This window comes from Eleutherodactylus coqui, chromosome 6 (assembly GCF_035609145.1).
Source record: "Eleutherodactylus coqui strain aEleCoq1 chromosome 6, aEleCoq1.hap1, whole genome shotgun sequence".
NCBI classification, from domain to species: Eukaryota; Metazoa; Chordata; class Amphibia; order Anura; family Eleutherodactylidae; genus Eleutherodactylus; species Eleutherodactylus coqui.
In genome coordinates this window covers 119,286,601-119,307,673 of record NC_089842.1, presented here as the reverse complement: position 1 = coordinate 119,307,673, position 21,073 = coordinate 119,286,601, and the positions used below count along the sequence as shown (strand labels likewise).

At 40.5% G+C, this 21,073-nt stretch overlaps 1 protein-coding gene across 1 annotated transcript in view; it reads right to left on the bottom strand.

Moving 5' to 3' along the window:
* Positions 1-21,073, bottom strand: part of TRAF3 (TNF receptor associated factor 3) — a 65,034-nt gene that overhangs the window by 1,420 nt on the left and 42,541 nt on the right. Inside the window, exons 4-10 of the mRNA XM_066607487.1 lie at positions 17,434-17,538; positions 15,733-15,900; positions 13,555-13,635; positions 11,438-11,512; positions 7,757-7,849; positions 6,800-6,940; positions 102-270 (exon numbers count right to left, since the gene is read on the bottom strand). Of these exons, the coding sequence (XP_066463584.1) occupies positions 102-270; positions 6,800-6,940; positions 7,757-7,849; positions 11,438-11,512; positions 13,555-13,635; positions 15,733-15,900; positions 17,434-17,538 (832 nt within the window). The remainder of the gene's footprint in view (positions 1-101; positions 271-6,799; positions 6,941-7,756; positions 7,850-11,437; positions 11,513-13,554; positions 13,636-15,732; positions 15,901-17,433; positions 17,539-21,073) is intronic.

The following is a 21,073-nucleotide window of genomic DNA, read 5'->3' as shown; positions in this document are numbered from 1 at the left end:
GAAGCGTTGGCCGGCGTGATTCGCCGGTGGTTTACCGCCGGCGAATACACTGACGTGGACAGGGGGCCTTAGTCAAGTTAATCGATGGATAAGCTTCTCACCAGGGTTCCAAGTAACTGAAGTTTTACTGAAGGCTTCCAATTGGCCCAAACGAGTTTTTAATGACTCAAGGCCGCTTCTCACGCCATTATCCTCATCTCCAATTTGCCGCAGGCCCTGAATTTCCCCGTCCAACTCCTTCAGTTTCTCCGCTTGCGCTTCAATTACTCTCTGTACATGGGAGACAAAAAAAAAATTACAATCAGAAAAAGCAAGAAAGATTTCAATGATATAATAACTATCACAGTCCCACTGGTTGTTACTGAAACCAGTCGGTGAACTTGGAGACACCCCTGCACAGCTTAACGGAGCTCTTATATTGCAGAGGAAGATATATGGCTTGCCATAAAGACAATACTTCCCTAGACGAAAATCAACAAAACAAGGTCTGTGTAGACACTGAAGCAGGGAATGCTGGGAGATTTCAGCTCGAAAGCCTGCAAGATTGTAACTGCAGCTCTCTAGTATACAATGAAGGAAATAAGTATTTGATCCCTTGCTGATTTAGTAAGTTTGCCCACTGTCAAAGACATGAACAGTAGAGTTGAGAGAACATACTCTGGCGAGCTTGATGCTCGTTTGAGTATTAGCGTACTCGATGGTGCTTGTTACTCAAAAATTTGTTACAGCAAATCGTGTTCGACCCGCCCCAGCTTTTGGCTCCTCCCCCTGCGACGCAGCGCGCGCCATTTGAAAATTTTTTGTGAGAGAGAGAGAGAAGAAAAAAAAAGCTCAGGACCCTGCGTTCCACATACCAAAATGCTCGAGTCTCCCATTGTAGTCAATGGGGTTCGTTACTTGAGTAGATCTCTCGAATTTTACGAAAAGCTCGACTCGAATAACGCGGACCCAAGCATTTGGGTGCTCGCTCATCTCTAATGAACAGTCTATAATTTTTAGGGTAGGTTCATTTTAACAGTGATAGAATATCCCCCCAAAAATCCAGAAAATCACATTGTCTAAATGATATTTCTCTGTGCAAAATGCTAATAAATATATAAGTATTTGATCCCCTACCAACCAATAAGAGTTCAGGCTCCTCTAGACCAGTTAGACGATCTCGTTAATGAACTCGTTACCTGCATTAAAGACAGCTGACTTAGATGGTCATCTGTATAAAAGACTTCTATCCACAGACTCAATTAATCAGTCAGGCTCTAACCTGTACAACATGGGCAAGACCAAGGAGCTTTCTATGGATGTCAGGGACAAGATCATAGACCTGCACAAGGCTGGAATGGGCTACAAAACCATAAGTAAGGCACTGGGTGAGAAGGAGACAACTGTTGGTGGAATAGTAAGAAAATGGAAGACATACACAATGACTGTCAATCAGCATCAATCTGGGGCTCCATACAAAATCTCACCTCGTGGGGTATCCTTGGTCATGAGGAAGGTGAGAGATCAGCGTAAAACTACATGGGGGGGGACTTGTTAATGATCTCAAGGCAGCTAGGACCACAGTCACCAAGAAAACCATTGCTAACACATTACGCCGTAGTGGATTAAAATCCTGCAGTGCCCGCAAGGTACATGTGCAGGCCCGTCTGAAGTTTGCAAATCAACACCTGGATGATTCTGAGAGTGACTGGGAAAAGTTGCTGTGGTCAGATAAGACAAAAATTTAGCTCTTTGGCACTAACTCAACTCGCCGTGTTTGGAGGAAGAGAAATGCTGCCTATGACCCAAAGAACACCGTCCCCACTATCAAGCATGGAGGTGGAACCACTATGTTTTGGGGGCGTTTCTCTGCTAAGGGCACAGAACTACTTCACCGCATGACTGGGAGAATGGATGGAGCCATGTACCGTAAAATCCTGAGTGACAACCTCCTTCCCCCCACCAGGACATTAAATATGGGTCGTGGCTGGGTCTTCCAGCACGACAATGACCCAAAACATACAACCAAGTCAACAAAGGAGTGGCTCAAAATGAAGCCCATTAAGGTCATGGAGTGTCCTAGCCAGTCTCCAGACCTTAATCCCATAGAAAACATATGGAGGGAGCTGAAGAGCAGAGTTGCCAAGCGACAGCCTCGAAATTTCAATGATTTAGAGAGGATCTGCAAAGAGGAGTGGACCAAAATTCCTTCTGACATGTGCGCTAGCCTCATCATCAACTCCAAAAAACATCTGACTGCTGTGCTTGGCAACAAGGTATTAAGTCTTGTTTGCCAGAGGGATCAAATACTTATTTCTCTGTGCAAATAAATATATATCATTTAGACAATGTGATTTTCTGGATTTTTTTTTGATATTCTATCTCTCACTGGTAAAATTAACCTACCCTAAAAATTATAGACTGTAAGCCATGTACTAAATGATACCACTAGCAGAGTACTGAGTGCAGCTCTTGAGTATAATAGAATATGTAACGCAGGATCAGTACAGGATAAGTAATGTATGTACACTGTGACTCTACTAGCAGAATAGTGAGTGCAGCTCTGGAGTATAAGGGTCCTTTTACAGGGGACAATTATTGGGCGCTACAGCACAAGACCGTCATCCCAGCAACATTTGCTCCAACGCTTTCACAAGGGGACGAGGATTGCTCAGTCGATGGAGGCGGAGCTCCCTGGAGTTTGCTTCTCTCTGCCTGCCTCCATTCACAGTAAGCAGGCAGTCGTTCATCGATACATAGGCCAATCGTCGTTTGATTTTTATGTCTGTAGAAACTGAACAACAAACGTATTATCGTTCATCATTCAGTCACAGCTGGCATTTACAATGACTGATTGTTGTTCAGATTCCTGGGATCAGTACAGGCGAAGTAATGTCATATGTTTGTCTAGATTAATCATACATTATTCTACTGCACTGGTAGACTTGAGACTCCAGATGAACATTATTAAGGTTAAGAACCAAGCACAGCGGTTGGAGTCATCCATCCACAGCCTCTGTTGTAACTAATATTTATAACCTAAGTGCCTGAGAGGTACCAGCACCCAAACCACACTGGGTATTTCCTGCACGTCTGGCAGCCACAAGTAAACCACAGCTAAGCATTGCCAGCTACAAGATGGTGCTGTACAGAACAGCGATGGACCTGTGATACACGTGAAAATACAAAACTGCTCAATAGTATCTCTCGACAAGAAAGGTATCCTTAAATAAACACTCCCTATAGAAGATGAAGCCTTCCAGTAATACAGAAGCATTAATGGTATATACCAAACACTGATAACCATATCTTATTGATTGTTGGGGGGTCCGACTAATGGGATCTGCACCAATACCTAAAAAAGGGCACAATATCAGGATTACAATACAGCGCCATGGATTTGAACAGGGATTTGTTGGCGCTCTGAAAAAGTGCTAGGTCATGTCTGGTGCAGTTTAGCCAGCTGCCACTTTCACTAGCCTCAGTGGAGGTCCCAATGTTTGGACCATTACCAATTGGTAATGGAAGGTCTAATCAATGTGTTTAGGGTTTTCCCACTGCAAAGAATATACTGGCAGTGGGAACATATACTTATTATCTAATTCTGTCCTATGGCTCTTAGCCTGGTGCCAGGAATTACTACGGAAATATCAACCATTGGTTTACCAGGGGAGTGGGATATGGAATTAATTTTGCAGGTAAACTATGGTTTGTATACAGTAGCAATTCTCATACAAAGTAATTGGCCTTTACACAATTGGAGAAATAAAATGTGCCCCCCTACAAAATTAAAGCTCCTTTTAAACAAACACTGCAATACAAACTATGTGGCACGGAGATATGTGTCATAAATTGGGGACCAAGGGTCGGGGAGGTTTCGGCATTTCATATTATTCATCCTATTGAAGACCATTCCAGTCAACCTCTCCCTTGGCTGACAGAAGATTGTATACAACTGCATACACACAGACAATAATTAAGTGTCCTTTTAAGGCAAGATATATACCCCTCAGTATTATCTAGCCAAGCTGAATCCACTTATTAAATTCACATAGGCCTTATATGAAGAAATGCAAATCTTTTCAAAGAAATTGCCCATTTGAGATGCTTGTGAAACTGCTGTGTCAGAACAAGAAATGTTTGAGCCGTGCCTGTTCCTTGTTCTCTCTAATACTTCATCATAATGTTACAGCAAGAAAATGCAGTGAAGTAATAAATATTGTAACATTTCAGTTTTAATACTGAAATGTAAAGTGTTGGGGTTTGCTTTGGTAATACCGAAAAAGTCTATTAATTCTACATGAATGTGACCATTGTGGCTCTGGGATTATCATAAACATCAAACTGTTGGACGATACTTGTACTGCCTTGTTGACCCTGATCTGTCACCAAAACAACAAAGATCTGCATCAATACAAGGTTTACTGAACTAGTGGAAATCCTGGATGAGTGGGTACCAAATTGTAGGAATTCTACTGATTGGTTTCATTTTGTCCCTGGAGTTTCCATTCAAGGCCTTAGGCCTACCTTAAAGCTGCTTCCGAGGAGTGATGATCACCGCTAACTGCTTTGTGTTCAGAGAATGGTGGTGGTCTCAGGACTCCCACCAATCAAAGCTGTTTTGAAATGTCAAACATTTTGTAACAGTGCAGTTACTTTTTGAAGGTAATTTGAAGGGGGATTATATAGGTTTTTTATAGGGGTTTTATAGAGAAGTAATACATTTCCTTAGTGAGAAAACCCCCTTCAAAGATCCAGTCTTAAAGTTGCAATTAAAAGTAAAACTTCCAACAAAACTGTTGACTTGTTTTAACGATCTCCGGAGAAGAGATCTAAAAGATCTTAAAAATAAATACCATTGCTATTTTATATTAGATCCGGCTTTCACCCCAAACTGGATTATCTGTATTGAGATCACCTTCAAAAAGTAACTGCACTGTTACAAAATGTTTGCCATTTCAAAACAGCTTTAATTGGTGGGAGTCCTGAGACCACCACCATTCTCTGAAACAAAGCAGTTAGCGATGATCATCACTCCTCGGAAGCAGCTTTAAGGTAGGCCTAAGGCCTTGAATGGAAACTCCGGGGACAAAATGAAACCAATCCGTATGAGTTAGCTCTGTGTGGCAGTGCGATTTTGGAATTAAATTGTAATCTTATGTGTGGGAACTGTGTGGCAGCATTATGTGAGCTAATTAGGAGAGTATTATTTAAAAACTTCATGGTACTTCAGTACGACCTAGTAGTATTATCTTAGCGTTTTATGGCAATATGTGTTCTGAAATTAGTATAAAAACTATCTAAAATGGCAAACAGGAGGAGTCATCTTTGCTTATTGGTCAGTCCTCAATTTTCGATGAAACTTGTCCAGATTTGGTCATAGAATAATGATGGATCTGCCGGCAAAAAATTATGTCTGTCTTGAGCCAAAGATGTGACTAATGTTAGAAAGACTGGTTGCTAGTACGTGCTACTTGACACTTCATTGAAAAGACTGTGGTTTCTATGCATGGTAGCCAGATTAAACAGACTGATAAGATAAGTGTCGGTTTACACAGGCAAACGATGCCCAACACTTGTCCCTGTATGTCCTCACTCCTGTGCTGTTGCACCGGAGCTAGAAGCGCTGGCTCGCTCACAGAGCGGCCAGCAGGGGGGCGGGGCAGTACAGGAGATTTCACTCCTTGTACTCCCCCGCCCCTCTCCATTGACATAACATAGCGGCCGTTCAATACAAAACCGCTGCTATTTACCCTGAGCGATCAGATCATCATCTATCGTTTATGTTGCAAAAACGATGGACGATGAGCAGATCGCTGATCGCTCAGTGTAAATAGCAGCCGTTCCGTATTGAACGGCCGCTGTGTTAGGTCAATGGAGAGGGGCGGGGGAGCGCGGGGAGAGAACTCACCTCCAGCCTCCCTGCTTGCATCGTTTGCCCGACACTCGGCCCGTCTAAACGGGCCTTTACTCTGCTTTGAGCAGAGTGACATTTGCACATCTTTGTTTTTCATCTTAAAGCTCAAAGACAGCTAAGCACTAATGAAATCATTTTGTTTCACATCTCAACCTGCAGTTTTAAATTATTTGATTGTTTTATTATAAAAAAGACTGAAAAGGAAAAGATGGAAGTTTTAATGTTGGCCTAGTCAGATAGCTGCCACCTCAAAGACTGTACAAAATGTGTGTTATAGCTAGAGATGAGCGAGCGTACTCGGAAAAGCACTACTCGCTCGAGTAATTTGCTTTATCCGAGTATCGCTGTGCTCGTCCCTGAAGATTCGGGTGCCGGCACAGAGCGGGGAGCTGCAGGGGAGAGCGGGGAGGAACGGAGGGGAGATCTTTCTCTCCCTCTCTCCCGCCCGCTCTCCCCTGCTCCCCGCTGCGACCCACCTGTCAGCCGCAGCGGCACCCGAATCTTCAGGGACGAGCACAGCGATACTCGGATAAAGCAAATTACTCGAGCGAGTAGTGCTTTTCCGAGTACGCTCACTCATCTCTAGTTATAGCCAAACCCAAGAAAAAATGTTGCAAAAAGTTACTTTTAAACAATAAGAGCCATAAACGTTTAGATTAAGATTCTTGGACATAAGAATATTGTTTTTCATAAATAAAGTTCATCTCCTCGTCTGACAGATATGATGCATCAAAAACAAAATAAATTCTAGAAATAAATGAGAAAGAGATGCTGTTGCCATATACAGATTTTAGAGATTTTTTTCACAGTATTCATTATAAAAGAAAAAAAAACAGCAATTAAAACTAAATGGGATATTAAAACCAACCCAGGGATAATTACACCACTATGTTTGACTTTTACCTGTAACTGGTGAATCTTGGCTTCATTATTTCTTAACAGCTCTTTATGTCTTTGAATCTCTACTTCAAAATTACACATCTGGTTGTGTAATACATGGATACTTTTATTCTTTTCGGAGCTTTCGTTTTGTAATTTTGACACCTAGAGTAAAAAATACATTTTTTACAAACATTTTAATTTGTGATTTAGGCTGGGTTTACACGGTGCAGATTTGCTGCGGTTTGCCATTGTGTATCCGCACTGTGGCAAAACCGCTGCGTTTGGAGTGCAAACGTGTTTGGCCAAAAAGCTGTTCTCACAGGGCGGAATTTTTCCGCACTGCGGAAATACAGCTGCGGCGCGCTTTTAGAATATGCAGCATGTCAATTCTTTTAGATTTTCCACAGTGCTTTTTTCCCATAGCCTCCATGGACGCAGCAAAATCCGCACTTATATATGCTGCAAAAGTAAGAAAGCGCTGCAGGAAAAAAACGCTTGTGGACTTTCCGAGCTGAAAAAGCGGCCAAAATCCGCAAGCCAAAAAGAACCTTTGAAGCGGTTTTGCTGCAGAAGCGGTTCTTCTGCGGCAAAACCACCCCGGGTGAATCTAGCCTTACAGCTAAAAATCTGAATGTCATCAAGTTGCAACAGTTGGAAAAAAGAAATAGTTCCTTTTTGATGCCTTAAACAAACAGAAAATAGGGCTGTGGTCAGACCGGCAAATCCTGGGATTTCCAGTGATTCACAACTATCAAGTAAAAGGAAGCAGGCCCCATAATAACAAAAAGTCAACAAGGAAACAAAAATAACCTTCAGCGTTACAGTTACTATTCTATTTGTTTAACCTGTTACAAAAAAAACACGGGCAGCATCCATGCACGTCTCTTCTGTTCTATATTATTATTATACTTGGGTTTTTCTGATGCATTTTATGGATCGCTCATTTACTGTAAAGCACAAAGAAAAAAGAAAAATTACCTTGGTTTCCAAAAAACTACTCCAGTCTTTCATTAAATTCACATGCATAACAGCAGAGCTGGCCTCATGTGCTCTAATTTGCTGGTTTGTTCCCTAAAAAACAGGAAAAAAGCAGTAAAAGTTATAATAAAAAAACTAAAAAAAAGTGTTTATGCAGAAATAATGTTTTACACCAAAGTGAATAAGAAAGGCACTTTACTCAAAGTTTAGTTCCAAATGATAGAATAGAAGTAAAATACTAGTTATATTCTTGTACATAGAGTACTCTAGTAGTTATATTCTTGTACATAGGGGGCAGTATTATAGCAGTTATATTCTTGTACATAGGAACAGTATTATAGTAGTTATATTCTTGTACATAGGAGCAGTATTATAGTTGTTATATTCTTGTACATAGGGGGCAGTATTATAGCAGTTATATTCTTGTACATAGGAGGCAGTATTATAGTAGTTATATTCCTGTACATAGGGGCAGTATTATAGTAGTTATATTCTTGTACATAGGGAGCAGTATTATAGTAGTTATATTCTTGTACATAGGAGGTAGTATTATAGTAGTTATATTCTTGTACATAGGGGACAGTATTATAGTAGTTATATTCTTGTACATAGGAGGTAGTATTATAGTAGTTATATTATTGTACATAAGAGGAGTATTATAGTAGTTATATTCTTGTACATAGGGGGACAGTATTATAGTAGTTATATTCTTGTACATAGGGGGCAGCATTATAGTAGTTATATTCTTGTACATAGGAGCAGTATTATAGTAGTTATATTATTGTACATAAGAGGAGTATTATAGTAGTTATATTCTTGTACATAGGGGCAGTATTATAGTAGTTATATTCTTGTACATAGGGAGCAGTATTATAGTAGTTATATTCTTGTACATAGGAGGTAGTATTATAGTAGTTATATTATTGTACATAAGAGGAGTATTATAGTAGTTATATTCTTGTACATAGGGGGACAGTATTATAGTAGTTATATTCTTGTACATAGGGGGCAGCATTATAGTAGTTATATTCTTGTACATAGGAGCAGTATTATAGTAGTTATATTCTTGTACATAAGAGGGGTATTATAGTAGTTATATTCTTGTACATAGGGGGACAGTATTATAGTAGTTATATTCTTGTACATAGGGGGCAGTATTATAGTAGTTATATTCTTGTACATAGGGGGCAGTATTATAGTAGTTATATTCTTGTACATAGGGGGCAGTATTATAGTAGTTATATTCTTTTACATAGGAGCAGTATTATAGTAGTTATATTCTTGTACATAGAGAGTAGTATTATAGTAGTTATATTCTTGTACATAGGAGGTAGTATTATAGTACCGTATATACCGGCGTATAAGGCGACGGGGCGTATAAGACGACCCCCCAACTGTCACCTTATACGCCGGTATACAGTGGAGAAAAAAAAAAAATTTATTACTCACCTCCCACGGCGTTCTGTCGCGCTCCGGCAGGATGTCGCTCGCTCCGGCAGGCTGTCGCTCGCTCCTCGTCCCCGCCGCAGCATAGCTTTCTGAATGCGGGGCTTGAAATCCCCGCTTCCAGAAAGCTAATACACACGCCGGCAGCCATGACATCTTTGAATGGCTGTGATTGGCTAAAGCACACGTGGCTTCAGCCAATCACACTATTCAATGACATCATTGAATGGGTGTGATTGCTAACACGTGCGCCTTCAGCCAATCACAGCCATTCAATGATGTCATTGAATAGTGTGATTGGCTGAAGCCACGTGTGCTTTAGCCAATCACAGCCATTCAATGATGTCATGGCTGCCGGCGTGTGTATTAGCTTTCTGGAAGCGGGGATTTCAAGCCCCGCATTCAGAAAGCTATGCTGCGGCGGGGACGAGGAGCGAGCGACAGCCTGCCGGAGCGAGCGACATCCTGCCGGAGCGCGACAGAACGCCGTGGGAGGTGAGTAATAAATTTTTTTTTTTTACACTTTTTTTTTTTTGTATTACCGGCGCATAAGACGACCCCCGACTGCAGAGCAGATTTTTCGGGGTTCAAAAGTCGTCTTATACGCCGGTATATACGGTAGTTATATTCTTGTACATAGGAGACAGTAATTTAGTAGTTATATTCTTGTACATAGGAGGCAGTAATTTAGTAGTTATATTCTTGTATATAGGGGCCAGTATTATAGTAGTTATATTCTTGTACATAGGAGGTAGTATTATAGTAGTTATATTCTTGTACATAGGGGGGAGGATTATAGTAGTTATATTCTTGTACATAGGAGGCAGTATTATAGTAGTTATATTCTTGTACATAGGGGGCAGTATTATAGTAGTTATATTCTTGTACATAGGAGGCAGTATTATAGTAGTTATATTCTTGTACATAGGAGGCAGTATTATAGTAGTTATATTCTTGTACATAGGAGGCAGTATTATAGTAGTTATATTCTTGTACATAGGAGGCAGTATTATAGTAGTTATATTCTTGTACATAGGAGGCAGTATTATAGTAGTTATATTCTTGTACATAGGGGGGCAGTATTATAGTAGTAATATTCCTGTACATAGGAGCAGTATTATAGTAGTTATATTCTTGTACATAGGAGGCAATATGATAATAGTTATATTCTTGTACATAGGGATCAGTATTATAGTAGTTACATTCTTGTACATAGGGCAGTATTATAGTACTTATTATAGTATTCTTGTACATAGGGGTAGTATTATAATAGTTATATTCTTGTGCATAGAGTACTCTAGTAGTTATATTCTTATACATAGGAGGCAGTATTATAGCAGTTATATTCTTATACATAGGAGGCAGTATTATAGCAGTTATATTCTTGTACATAGGAGGTAGTATTATAGTAGTTATATTCTTGTACATAGGGGGCAGTATTGTAGTTATATTCTTCTACATAGGGGCAAAACTGTAAGACTTACATTTCTGAATTACATTGAAAGTACTATTCTTCATACATATGTTATGAAAACTATTACAAGAAAATACTGAATAACTCCCAGTGCTGCCCCCTGTTCTTTTAGTGTGTGCCGATATTACTGCCCTTCCCCAAGCAGCACAAATCGGTACAAGAAATTGCAGTATACCATGGCTTAATAGGTAAACTATTAATTGCCTATCAGCTCATTGCTATAAATGCAGCTTTGGATGTGACTAGATTATCAGAAAGATGGCAACTAAAGATCAATATTGGTTTCAAATTTTTGTTTCATTTACATTTTAAAATATCTAGCAACTTTAAGGGCCTTTTCGCAGCCTAAATAATGGGCCAGAACGTTCATTTACAAGATTGTCAAAGGGGATTAAGACATCTATATAGGAAATAGTTATTTACTGTTAGAGTAGACAAACTATAGAATGCCCCGACTCCGTAATGGCAGGTACCACCATATGTCAGCAGTTGACGAAGGGCTAGATGCTTATCTAGTAACAAATGCTACTGACTGCTATAATCATGGTAGCGATAAATGATGCATAACTGCTCACAACAGGCCGAACTTGATGTGTCTTGTTTCAGCTTATGCAACTATTATATATGTTCTCTATCTCTGAAACATCACAAACATCTTAAGTTTTGGGAGTATTTTAGGTGATGATTTATGCAAGTAATAGGTGAAAAATTCATTAAGCAGCCTTTAGTCCCAAAATATAAGGAAATGCAAGATTACTTACCTTAAAATTGCAGCCATAGCGTTTAAAACTGCAGGTACTGGGGGCATTCACACATTCTAATAGATGAGAATTCAACTGCAGAGGAAAGAAATTAAAAAATCATTTTGTAAGGAAAACATACAAGTAAGCAAACTAGCAAGCCAGTCGGTGGTTCATGCGGCCCGTACATTAGGGCAGCAGGAATCTACTTATATGTTCGCTATAAACTCAACCAAGTAGAAACGTTGAAAATTAAGCACCACTGTGATCCACTCGTTTACCTGGAGTCACTGCACTAAAGTGAATCAGCCAATTAATAAGTTTAATATACCCAGAAAGAACCTTTAATCAGTGTTTCCAGAAATTAGTATCCCTTTGGCTAGATCTCTACAATGGTTAGTTCTAAATTAAGAAAATATTATTTTTAAACTTGTAATTGCATCTAATGATGCGAGAGGACACTTCTTCATGTCTTAAACATAATGTTCTACAAAGGCTACCTGCAGACGGCCGGGTTGAATCGCGCTGCGAGATCTGACCCGTGCCCCTGCAGTAACCAGTGCAGCTCACCTGCTCCCGCGTCTCCTCCGCTCTTCTATGTGCCAGCGGCGCATGCGCAGAGCGGAGCCGGCGTGTCACTAGGGAGGTTTCGGTGCGGGCCTCTGCGAAACCCGCACAGAAATAGAACATGCCGCGATTTGTTTTCCGTGCTTGTCTTCACACAGACAAATCGCGGCTGTGTGCATAGGATTGCATTATGTAATTCAATCCTATGGCAGCGGGCATGGGTGGAAATTCTGCGAGAAATCCTGCTACGGAATTTCCACCCGTCTACAGGAGGCCAAAGGCTGGTTCTCAGAGGAGTGTGCAGAACATATTTGCTCCAAATCCTGCAAGCTTACAGGCGATTAGTGCATCTGACCATCTGATAAATCCCTTATGTACAGAAAAATGTACCTGTTCAGTGGACAAAATTAGCCACACAAAATATATATTTATTACATATACATTATATCTATTGGTCTGATCTTAATATAATCTCCGCAGGCGCACACCTGTAGTGGGTTTCTGATATAACCTATGCCAGTTTCTGGAGTAAATTATACTTAAAGAGAACCTGTCACCAGGTTCATGCTATCCAAACTACAGGCAGCATGAATCCAGGACAGATATACCCATTCGGCCCATGTAGGTTTTATTCTTAAACACTTCCGTGTTTCAGACAAAACACTTTTAAGTTTGACTGGGAGCTCCATTCCAGCTAAGTTCCGAGTCAAAGAGGCGGACTGCGCCAGGCTCTCTCTCCCACATCCCATACACAATCAGGTAGAGGATTGGTCACTGTTGATGCTGTGGGCGGGGAGCGCTGGTGTGGCCCACCCCTTCAACTTGAGAGCTCACCTGGAACGGAGCTCCCTGTCAAACTTCTAAGTGAGAGTCAAACACTCTCTTGGTGATCCGGTGAAAGAAAAAGAACCCCTATTAGAGCACGCATGACTGATCATGGTGGTGTTAAACAGCCAATTCCTGTTCGAAAAAATGAAGGCAGGAAATATTTGGTGCAAAAACAGCCGGGCATTTAAGAGAGAAAGTCTAAAAAGCAGAATGTAAAGTCGGCTATATTTTAAGCAGTTTGTAGTCTAAATTAACCATTCACATTCTAACATCTTATTAGTAGTTTAGAAAATGTAATCCGATGATTCAGCTAAGCCCTTTCGCTTATAATACCACCACCCTTGTCCATGAGTTGTCACTTCAATAGGGTTGAGCTGCAATATCAGGCACAATCAATGGGAAAGAGTAAAAAAAAAAAAGATCCTTTTTCCTAATGTCAGATAACACCTTCAAATGTCTAAACAGTGAGAATATAAAAGCCAGCTGTTTCTTCATCTTCTCTAAGAGTAGGGGAGGGCAAGAATTAGAGATGAACCCAATTCTGCAGATTTCAGTCAAGGAATGCGTTGACCGACGTGTTCTCATGCTCTCGGCTGCAGACAAGGACGACAGTCAGCTGGAGTGATGCTGCTGAGAATCTTGGATGTTTGCCTTCAGTCTTTTATAGCCCTCCAATGTGTACACAAGTCCATGATATAACACTATGGAAGTCATGCTCTGCATATCAATAGCAATGCACCTACCTCACTTCTCAATAAACTTTTTACACTGCATTTATGAGGACAGGACACTACGACTGATGGACAATCCATGTCTTCATGCTTCTGCAAAAGACAAAAAGCAACATTATATTAGACTACATAGAACAGATAAATTCATGATGAATCTCTCAGAAATCTGTTCTCGCTACTGCAGGCCTCAGACTGCAACTCACTCAAGGGTTTAGTGGAGCCAGGGTGCTGCCATCGCACTTTTTTTGACAGACGGGTCAGGCAGGACCTTTTAAATTGCACCCTAGTTCATTTTTTTAAATAATCCGTGACTGTTATGTTATGTGGTCTGTGGGTGCTAACCGGCCATTTTTCTTTCCATCACAGTCCTGTGACCCTGAAGTTCATAGCAAAGAAAACTCATACATTCTGTAATTCATGACCGATGGATAGTGAGTGTGTGTGTGCATGAAGAGCGCTCTCAATCATCCCTCATCCTTTCTCTTTCAGTTTAGCTGGCCAGTATATATGTGATATACCCAGAAAACTCCTGTACATAGATCTGAAGCAGGATCCGTAACACCCAGAAGGACTTGTCAGAACCTAGAGAACATTGTTATGACTAACAGGATACTTGTAAAAGTGACTTGAGGTGTGACTAACGTTCATAAAGGCACCAATTAATATATGCTTGGATAGTGTAATTGACATGAGCACAATATCAAGCCAAAAAGACATTGAGACTTCTCTGCAATACATAATGAAGTCTGGTGAGGCTGCTTTATTATCTCAGTCTATACAGTGATGGGAATGAGTGGTGCAGTGAAGCTAGAGAGACCCACGATGGCACTTTTCTATGACAAGCAAGATGCTAAAAAGAGGCCCCCTGATTTTTTTTTCTACAAAATTAAGCGGTGTTAAATTATTCTGTTGGTGCCCACAGCCTGTAGAGGGCCACAGGTGCTGATAGGCCAGTTTTAATGGTAGTCTTTAGGGTAAAATGACTATTACATTAGTGTCTCGTCATGGGACCTTAAGACCACCATCAAAAGGCTCTGGGTTATGGTTTGGGCACTGGCTGTGGACAGGTGTTGTCAGCATGGACGGCAAAAGAACCCACGAATGATATTAAGCAGTTATAGTGCACATGGGTGTCACTGGCTGGTAAACCTGCTGGGTTGAGCGCTTAAAGTATACTAACCAGGTACTAACTTGCACTATAAGACTAAATGGTAAGGGGTTCATAGAGGCACAGGCTGGCACTAGTCTTTGAGGGGTATATACGGTAGGTGTGGGGTCTGAATAGGTGTTGCTATAGACACTGAAAATAGCGGCAGAAGCAAGTGTCCAAGGATGTATTGGCAGCAAACTTTATAGTCTTCAGGAGAAATTGTCACAGTAGTCTGGGCTGGATGGAAAAGAAAAAAAATTGAGTGGAACAAGTTACCACAGGAGGTGGTGAGTTCTCTTTCAATGGAAGTGTTCAAACAAAGGCTGGACAAATATCTGTCTGGGATGATTTAGTGATCCTGCACTGAGCAGGGGGTTGGACCCGATGACCCTGGAGGTCCCTTTCAACTCTACCATTCTATGAAGGACAGTGAACATCTACAGTCAGAGAAGATGTTACTGGTGCATCATTGGATTTATTTACACAATGTATTTTGCAGGCTGTGGTATATCCTATTACTTAGCAACTAGTCATATGTGTTAATACATAGCAGCTTTGGGATACACAGATTTGTTTTAGGTTCCTCCTACAGAGCTAACAGGATGTGCAAGAAAGCATACAAACCAAGGAGGAAATGCAGAGGAATAAGAAAGTTCTGTTGTATCAGCAAGAGGAAGACTTGGAAAGCCAAATTATAATAATTGGAGATTGCCCTGGTTATCAAAGCTTAATGGCATTTTTATATAACAACTCTTGTATTGCAGGTCCGCACCGGCTATACCGTATGTGTTAGGTCTTTTTCACATCTGCGTTGGAACCTCCATCTGGAGGTTCCTTCACAGATCCAGACGAAAATACCAAAAGAAAAAAAAAAGCACTGCATGAAGCACATTTTCTTTTGTCCCAAACCCGAGCATCTAGGCGTAAGGCGGGTGGATCCCATTATAGTCAACCGTGGGGATTCCCCCTTCCTGCTCCCCGAACAGAGCAGAGAAAAACAAAAGTTGCAGAAACTAAATTTGTTTGTCTTATGACTTTACCTGCATTTCTACTAGCGGTACTTGACTTTTGCAGTACTGACAGGGAGTTTCTCTGTACTTGCATGTCTTTTCTATGTGGTCACTCAGATCCTTACGAATAACTCTTTCTTTGCAGTCCGCACGAGGACAAGAAAGTTCTTCAAACTGACAATCACTTTTTAAGTGTATCTAAAAAGAAATAAAAATCATGCAAGTAACATTACAAACCAGTTAATTTGACGGATCCTTCAAGTGGCACACAGTTTACCGGCTCTGTAAATGTTATTTTACTTAATTTCTACAAACTACATTAAAAGGGAATTCTCTCTCATTGAGAATGTGACACCTCCATGCCAACCCCAAGAATAAAAACAACACACAACTATACAAGCTGCTCAAATTGTGATTCATGGATCTGCACATGGTATGTAAATATTTTGTCCAAAAGCTTTCTAAAGGGCAGCTGGTTTCACAAAGCCGACCTCCCATTGACTCCATCTTTCCTAAATGCTTATAGAGAAAGGCCAACCAGTGACTCATAAGCTTTTCTAGAACTACAAATTTAGAGAAACCTTGGCAGTTGCTACTTGGCACTGGATGCACAAAATGTCTTGTTTAGTGTTAAATATGTGTGTTAAAAATGTGCTAAAACAATACTTATGTAAGCTCTTCATTAAAATGTATACAGGGGTTGTATGCAGGTCAGGTTGAAGACGTCTCCCATTGACATATCACTAAGCATAGAGTTTTGTGGCCAGACATAAGTTAAAGGAAATGGAAGTCTCCTTGTCTTGAGTGAAACCCTAACCCAGATAGGAGATGTGCAAAAAGCTACACTTGGTAAATCGCCAGTAATGCTACTTCTAAAACACACATGAATCCAAATACGGTGCAGTGTTTCTTTCATTACTTTACATTAATAATTCCTTAGTAATCCCAGATATATGGAAATGACTCATTGTCACATCTATAAATGTAGAAGCCCCAATTCTTGGTAATGTAACGGATCTGATTCTAGGGATAGGCTGATAACATTTGGAAAGGTTTAGGGTGTCATTGCTGTCGCTTAGTGTTTCATTGATGTACATTTACTTCCCTCTCCTGCTATCGAATGGACAGAAGATTGCAGTTTACAGGGTTGGATTCTGTTTGGAGACGGGTATCTGACCGCATATGACATTATGAAAAAAAATGAAAGAAGGAAGGGAGGAAAGTTGGTAGAAAGAAGGGAAAGAAGAGGAGATGGAAACACAGGGCAAGAGTCCAAAAGAAAGGTACTACAGAAGAAAGAAGGAAAGTAATTAAGGAAGAAAAGGGAGTAAAGAAACACAATAAATAAGATAGAGAGTGAGAAAATAAAAAGGAGGGAAAGAGAAAGGAAGGGAAGGACAGAGGAAAACAGAAAGGCTGAGAGGAAGGAAGGGAAGGACACAGGAAAACAGAAAGGCTGAGAGGAAGGAAGGGAAGGACACAGGAAAACAGAAAGGCTGAGAGGAAGGAAGGGAAGGACACAGGAAAACAGAAAGGCTGAGAAGAAGGAAGGGAAGGGAGAGAGGTTGGGAAGAACAGAAGAGAAAAAGAAGGAATTTTCCACCTCTGCGAAGGATTAAACCTTCCCAAAAAGACACCAATATGGTCACATAGGTGCAGGTGAGGGTAACTGAAAGAACCAGTAATACCAAGGCAGCAAGATTTACCGCAAAGCATTGATTTAAAGCTTACCAATAAAGTGCCTAGTGTTATTTGCTCTTTGCAGCCTCGGCTCTCATTCCTGCAATACATCTGAAGTGCAAGCACCTCTCTCCGACAACAGTTATCCTTAAACACCTGAAATTCAAGAGATTATGTTATTTATGTAGAATTCATTTTCTTTTACATGCTTTGTATAATCCGGAACAGTCATGCTTATCCCCTTGGCACTAATATACTTATCACCATGGGAAGTCAACTTGAGCATTTTCCTCAGCCCATCTAGAAATAATTCACTTAAAAAAAATGAAAATTAATTTGACAAATCATGAACCGGGTACTGAGCTGCAGAGGTTGGAGCCAAGAGTGAAACTTTTTTTCCAACTACAGGACAAATCACAACGCAAGACCAGCTTAAAATCTATCACACTGGGCCCCAAATTGAGAGTCAACTTCCACTGTAGAGCACAAAAAATTCCAAGTAGACACAAAACAGTACTAGCTTCCCAACAAATAGCTTTGACCAGTTATAGTCAACACCATATTACCCAGGAGCCACTAAAGTAAACTGTAATTAGTATGGCAACGTGACAGAAGCCATAGAAGGAATAGTCTTGGTGTGGTGTGTTTCTTCTCTTAAAAACAGTTTTTTAAATTTCTTGTTCTCATCGTCAATATTGATCGGACCAAATCAGCTGGGACTGAAACCCCATCTGTGCGAATTGAGGGACCTACCATGGGAATTACATGAACTAGGCTACCAAGAGGTGGTTCAAAAGCAGCTGGGTGTTTCCTCCACTAGCCACTTTCTATTCACTTGCATGTATATAACACATTCGGACGTAGTTCGTCTTTTTGTTGTTAAAATCTCAGGCAATCAAAATTTGGACTTATCAGTCCTTGATTGAAAAGAGATCAGACATGTATCCACCGAAAACAAGCACATGCACTCCTGGTACTGCCATGGAGAAAGCAGTTGTGAGAATCCCTTTGTAGGTAGTATGTATAGTTCGGTTGGCCTTTTCTAGGGAAGGCTCATATTTTAACGCTGACTATCATTATATACGGTCATATTAGAGTCCGGTTGAAAGATAGCTGTATTTATCAGTCAACATCTCTGGCTCAAGGCTCCCTTTGTTCAGAAAGTCTATAGATACATCAACCATACTCCAATGAGCTAAGATCAGATTTCGACAGAAATATCCTGTAGATACACATCCTGTTTCTTGTTTGGGACTTTCCAAACCTTCTCAACTCAAGCTTTTTCATACAAAACAATGCTGAAGATGTGAACTCTGTCTTGATATGCCGGCACTCCTGAATACACCATGTACGTGTTTTCTCAATCATCCACATGCTGTGACTGAAGAGTGAAATGATGGATATCACAAGGAATGATTCATGTATTCTCACCAATTTTTACAGGCAATTGGATGGCCCCATATTTCCTCCTAAATCCACTATGGGAAAATGACACAAACTTGTAGGAGGCCTTTATTAAAAAGTAAGACCTAAATAGTTGACATCATTAGTCATATCCAGGTCCGCTCCAAGGACACTTTTCATGTCCTTAGCAATTTCACTGCACTATTTCCCAGCACAGTCCTTCCTCTTACATTTCCTTGGTAGTTTCCTACTTTTAAACCTTCCTCTTTACCGTCATTTACTGGAACACTTTCCTCTCTTCCTGTTCTATTCCTTGTCAGCATCTTCCCCTTTCACTCCCTTATTTTTTATACTAAAGAGTTTTGCACCTGAAGTTATTTTCTATCAGAGAGCAATGACACAGAATATGAACTTGACCCACAAGGACTCTCATAAAATTGAAAGGGACACAGCAGAAGGTAAAGACAGTCTTAAGGGGAATCTGTTGCTTGAAAATTATGTCCAAACTACAGGCATCATGTTATAGAGCAGGAGCTGAGCAGATCGATCTATTGTTTTATAGGGAGTCTAATGGGCGGAGCTATTAGTGATTGACAGCCTGCTCCATATGTACAGTCATACACAGATAGCGGTCAATCACTGATAGCTCCGCCCATTGGACTATTCAGCTCAGAATGTGCAGAGATACAAAAAAATAAAATACAAGTTATACGGAATCTTGCTCATAAAATGATATATATAAATCTGCTCAGCTCCTTCTGCTCTATAACATCATGCCTACAGTTTGGCAAGCATGTTTGAGTACACAGATGTCCTTTAAAAACTGAAATTTTTAAATCCAACACTAATACAAGGCTCCCTAATCCCCTGCATAGATGTAGAGTTAAAATAACCATTTAGGATGTCTGCAGTCATCATAAGGGGAGCTTAGGACCTTTCTGCATATTGTATTATTATGATACTCAATGTATAAATACTATGTAGAAAACTCCTACGTTCCACCTAATGGTGGCCGAAAGCTGACAGAATTTATCGGGGGCTTAGTAGCTATGCATCAGAGAACTAGAACTCCAATGCTACTTATGACTTCAGTGGTATGCAGTAAACAGATATACCCCCACCCAAGCAGCAATAAGATGCAATCACTAAAAAGGACACATTTCAGGCAACTTGAAGGCTTGATAAATGCCCTTTCTACTTGACCACTGTAGCCGGTGGTTATTAGCACATGATGAAACATTACTGCATTTTTGGCAGTCATGCAAAATACATGTCATATGTCACAGGTGACGTACAAAACTGCTGTGATCCCCTGTAACATACTTTTCCTCACTGAAGAATTGTGTTTGAGGTTTTAGAATGTCTCATACTGTATTTCACTTTGTTAGTTATTCTGAGTCACAGCCTACAACTTGAAATGCATGATCCATTTTGAGACCTCCCAGAATTTACATTTATGTTTGAGGTGCTAATCTTAGCGCTGGAGTTCTAACTTTTTTGGCAACCTCTGTTCAGCCCGTCAGTTCACGCACACGTTTTCATCTCCTGGAACTCCTCTTTAAACTTTGCAAAAAATTGCATCAGCATGCGGTGATTAAAGAGTTAACCGTTCCTGCATAATTGTAGTTCTCCGTTCTACCCAGAGTCTGAATGAGTCGCATTTTCCATTAAACACTCCCACATTGGAGCCAGACACAAAAAAAAAAAATTCTACTACAGAAAAGAGAATAAATTACTTGAGTTGTTCCTAAGCAGTACTGCAGAGGTAAGCTCCACAATCCAAATCCTCAAGTGTCAGCATTTTCTACAATACCAGGGAATAAACATTATTCTTTGTCTATAAGGATTTGGATCCAACTTGAGAAGAGTTCTTCTGCCCATGCTGAGACTCTTTTGGATAGATTTTACTAATGTTCCATGGAAGAGCGATACCTTAATTGATTTTGCAGAATGCACGACCAACTAAATGGATCTGCATTCTGATGTACATCACCCCTTCAAGAAGCGGAAAAGGTGCATGCCCATCTAAATGCCCCATTTCCAAGAGGAGACTTTTAGAATTTGCACTTTGAAGTTGAGCGAGGTGTGGTTGCTGGTACCCACGACCAAACATTATAAGTTGTCATACGCCCTTATGGTAAGTAGGCCACGGCATTAAAGACATTTCCCTTTAAACAATTAGTGGGTCAGACATCAGCTGTTAGAAACTGGGTGGAAGAAATACGTCACAGACAAAGAACATGTTTTTACAATCCTTCATTCACGCAAGCAGAAGTCATGTTGCACA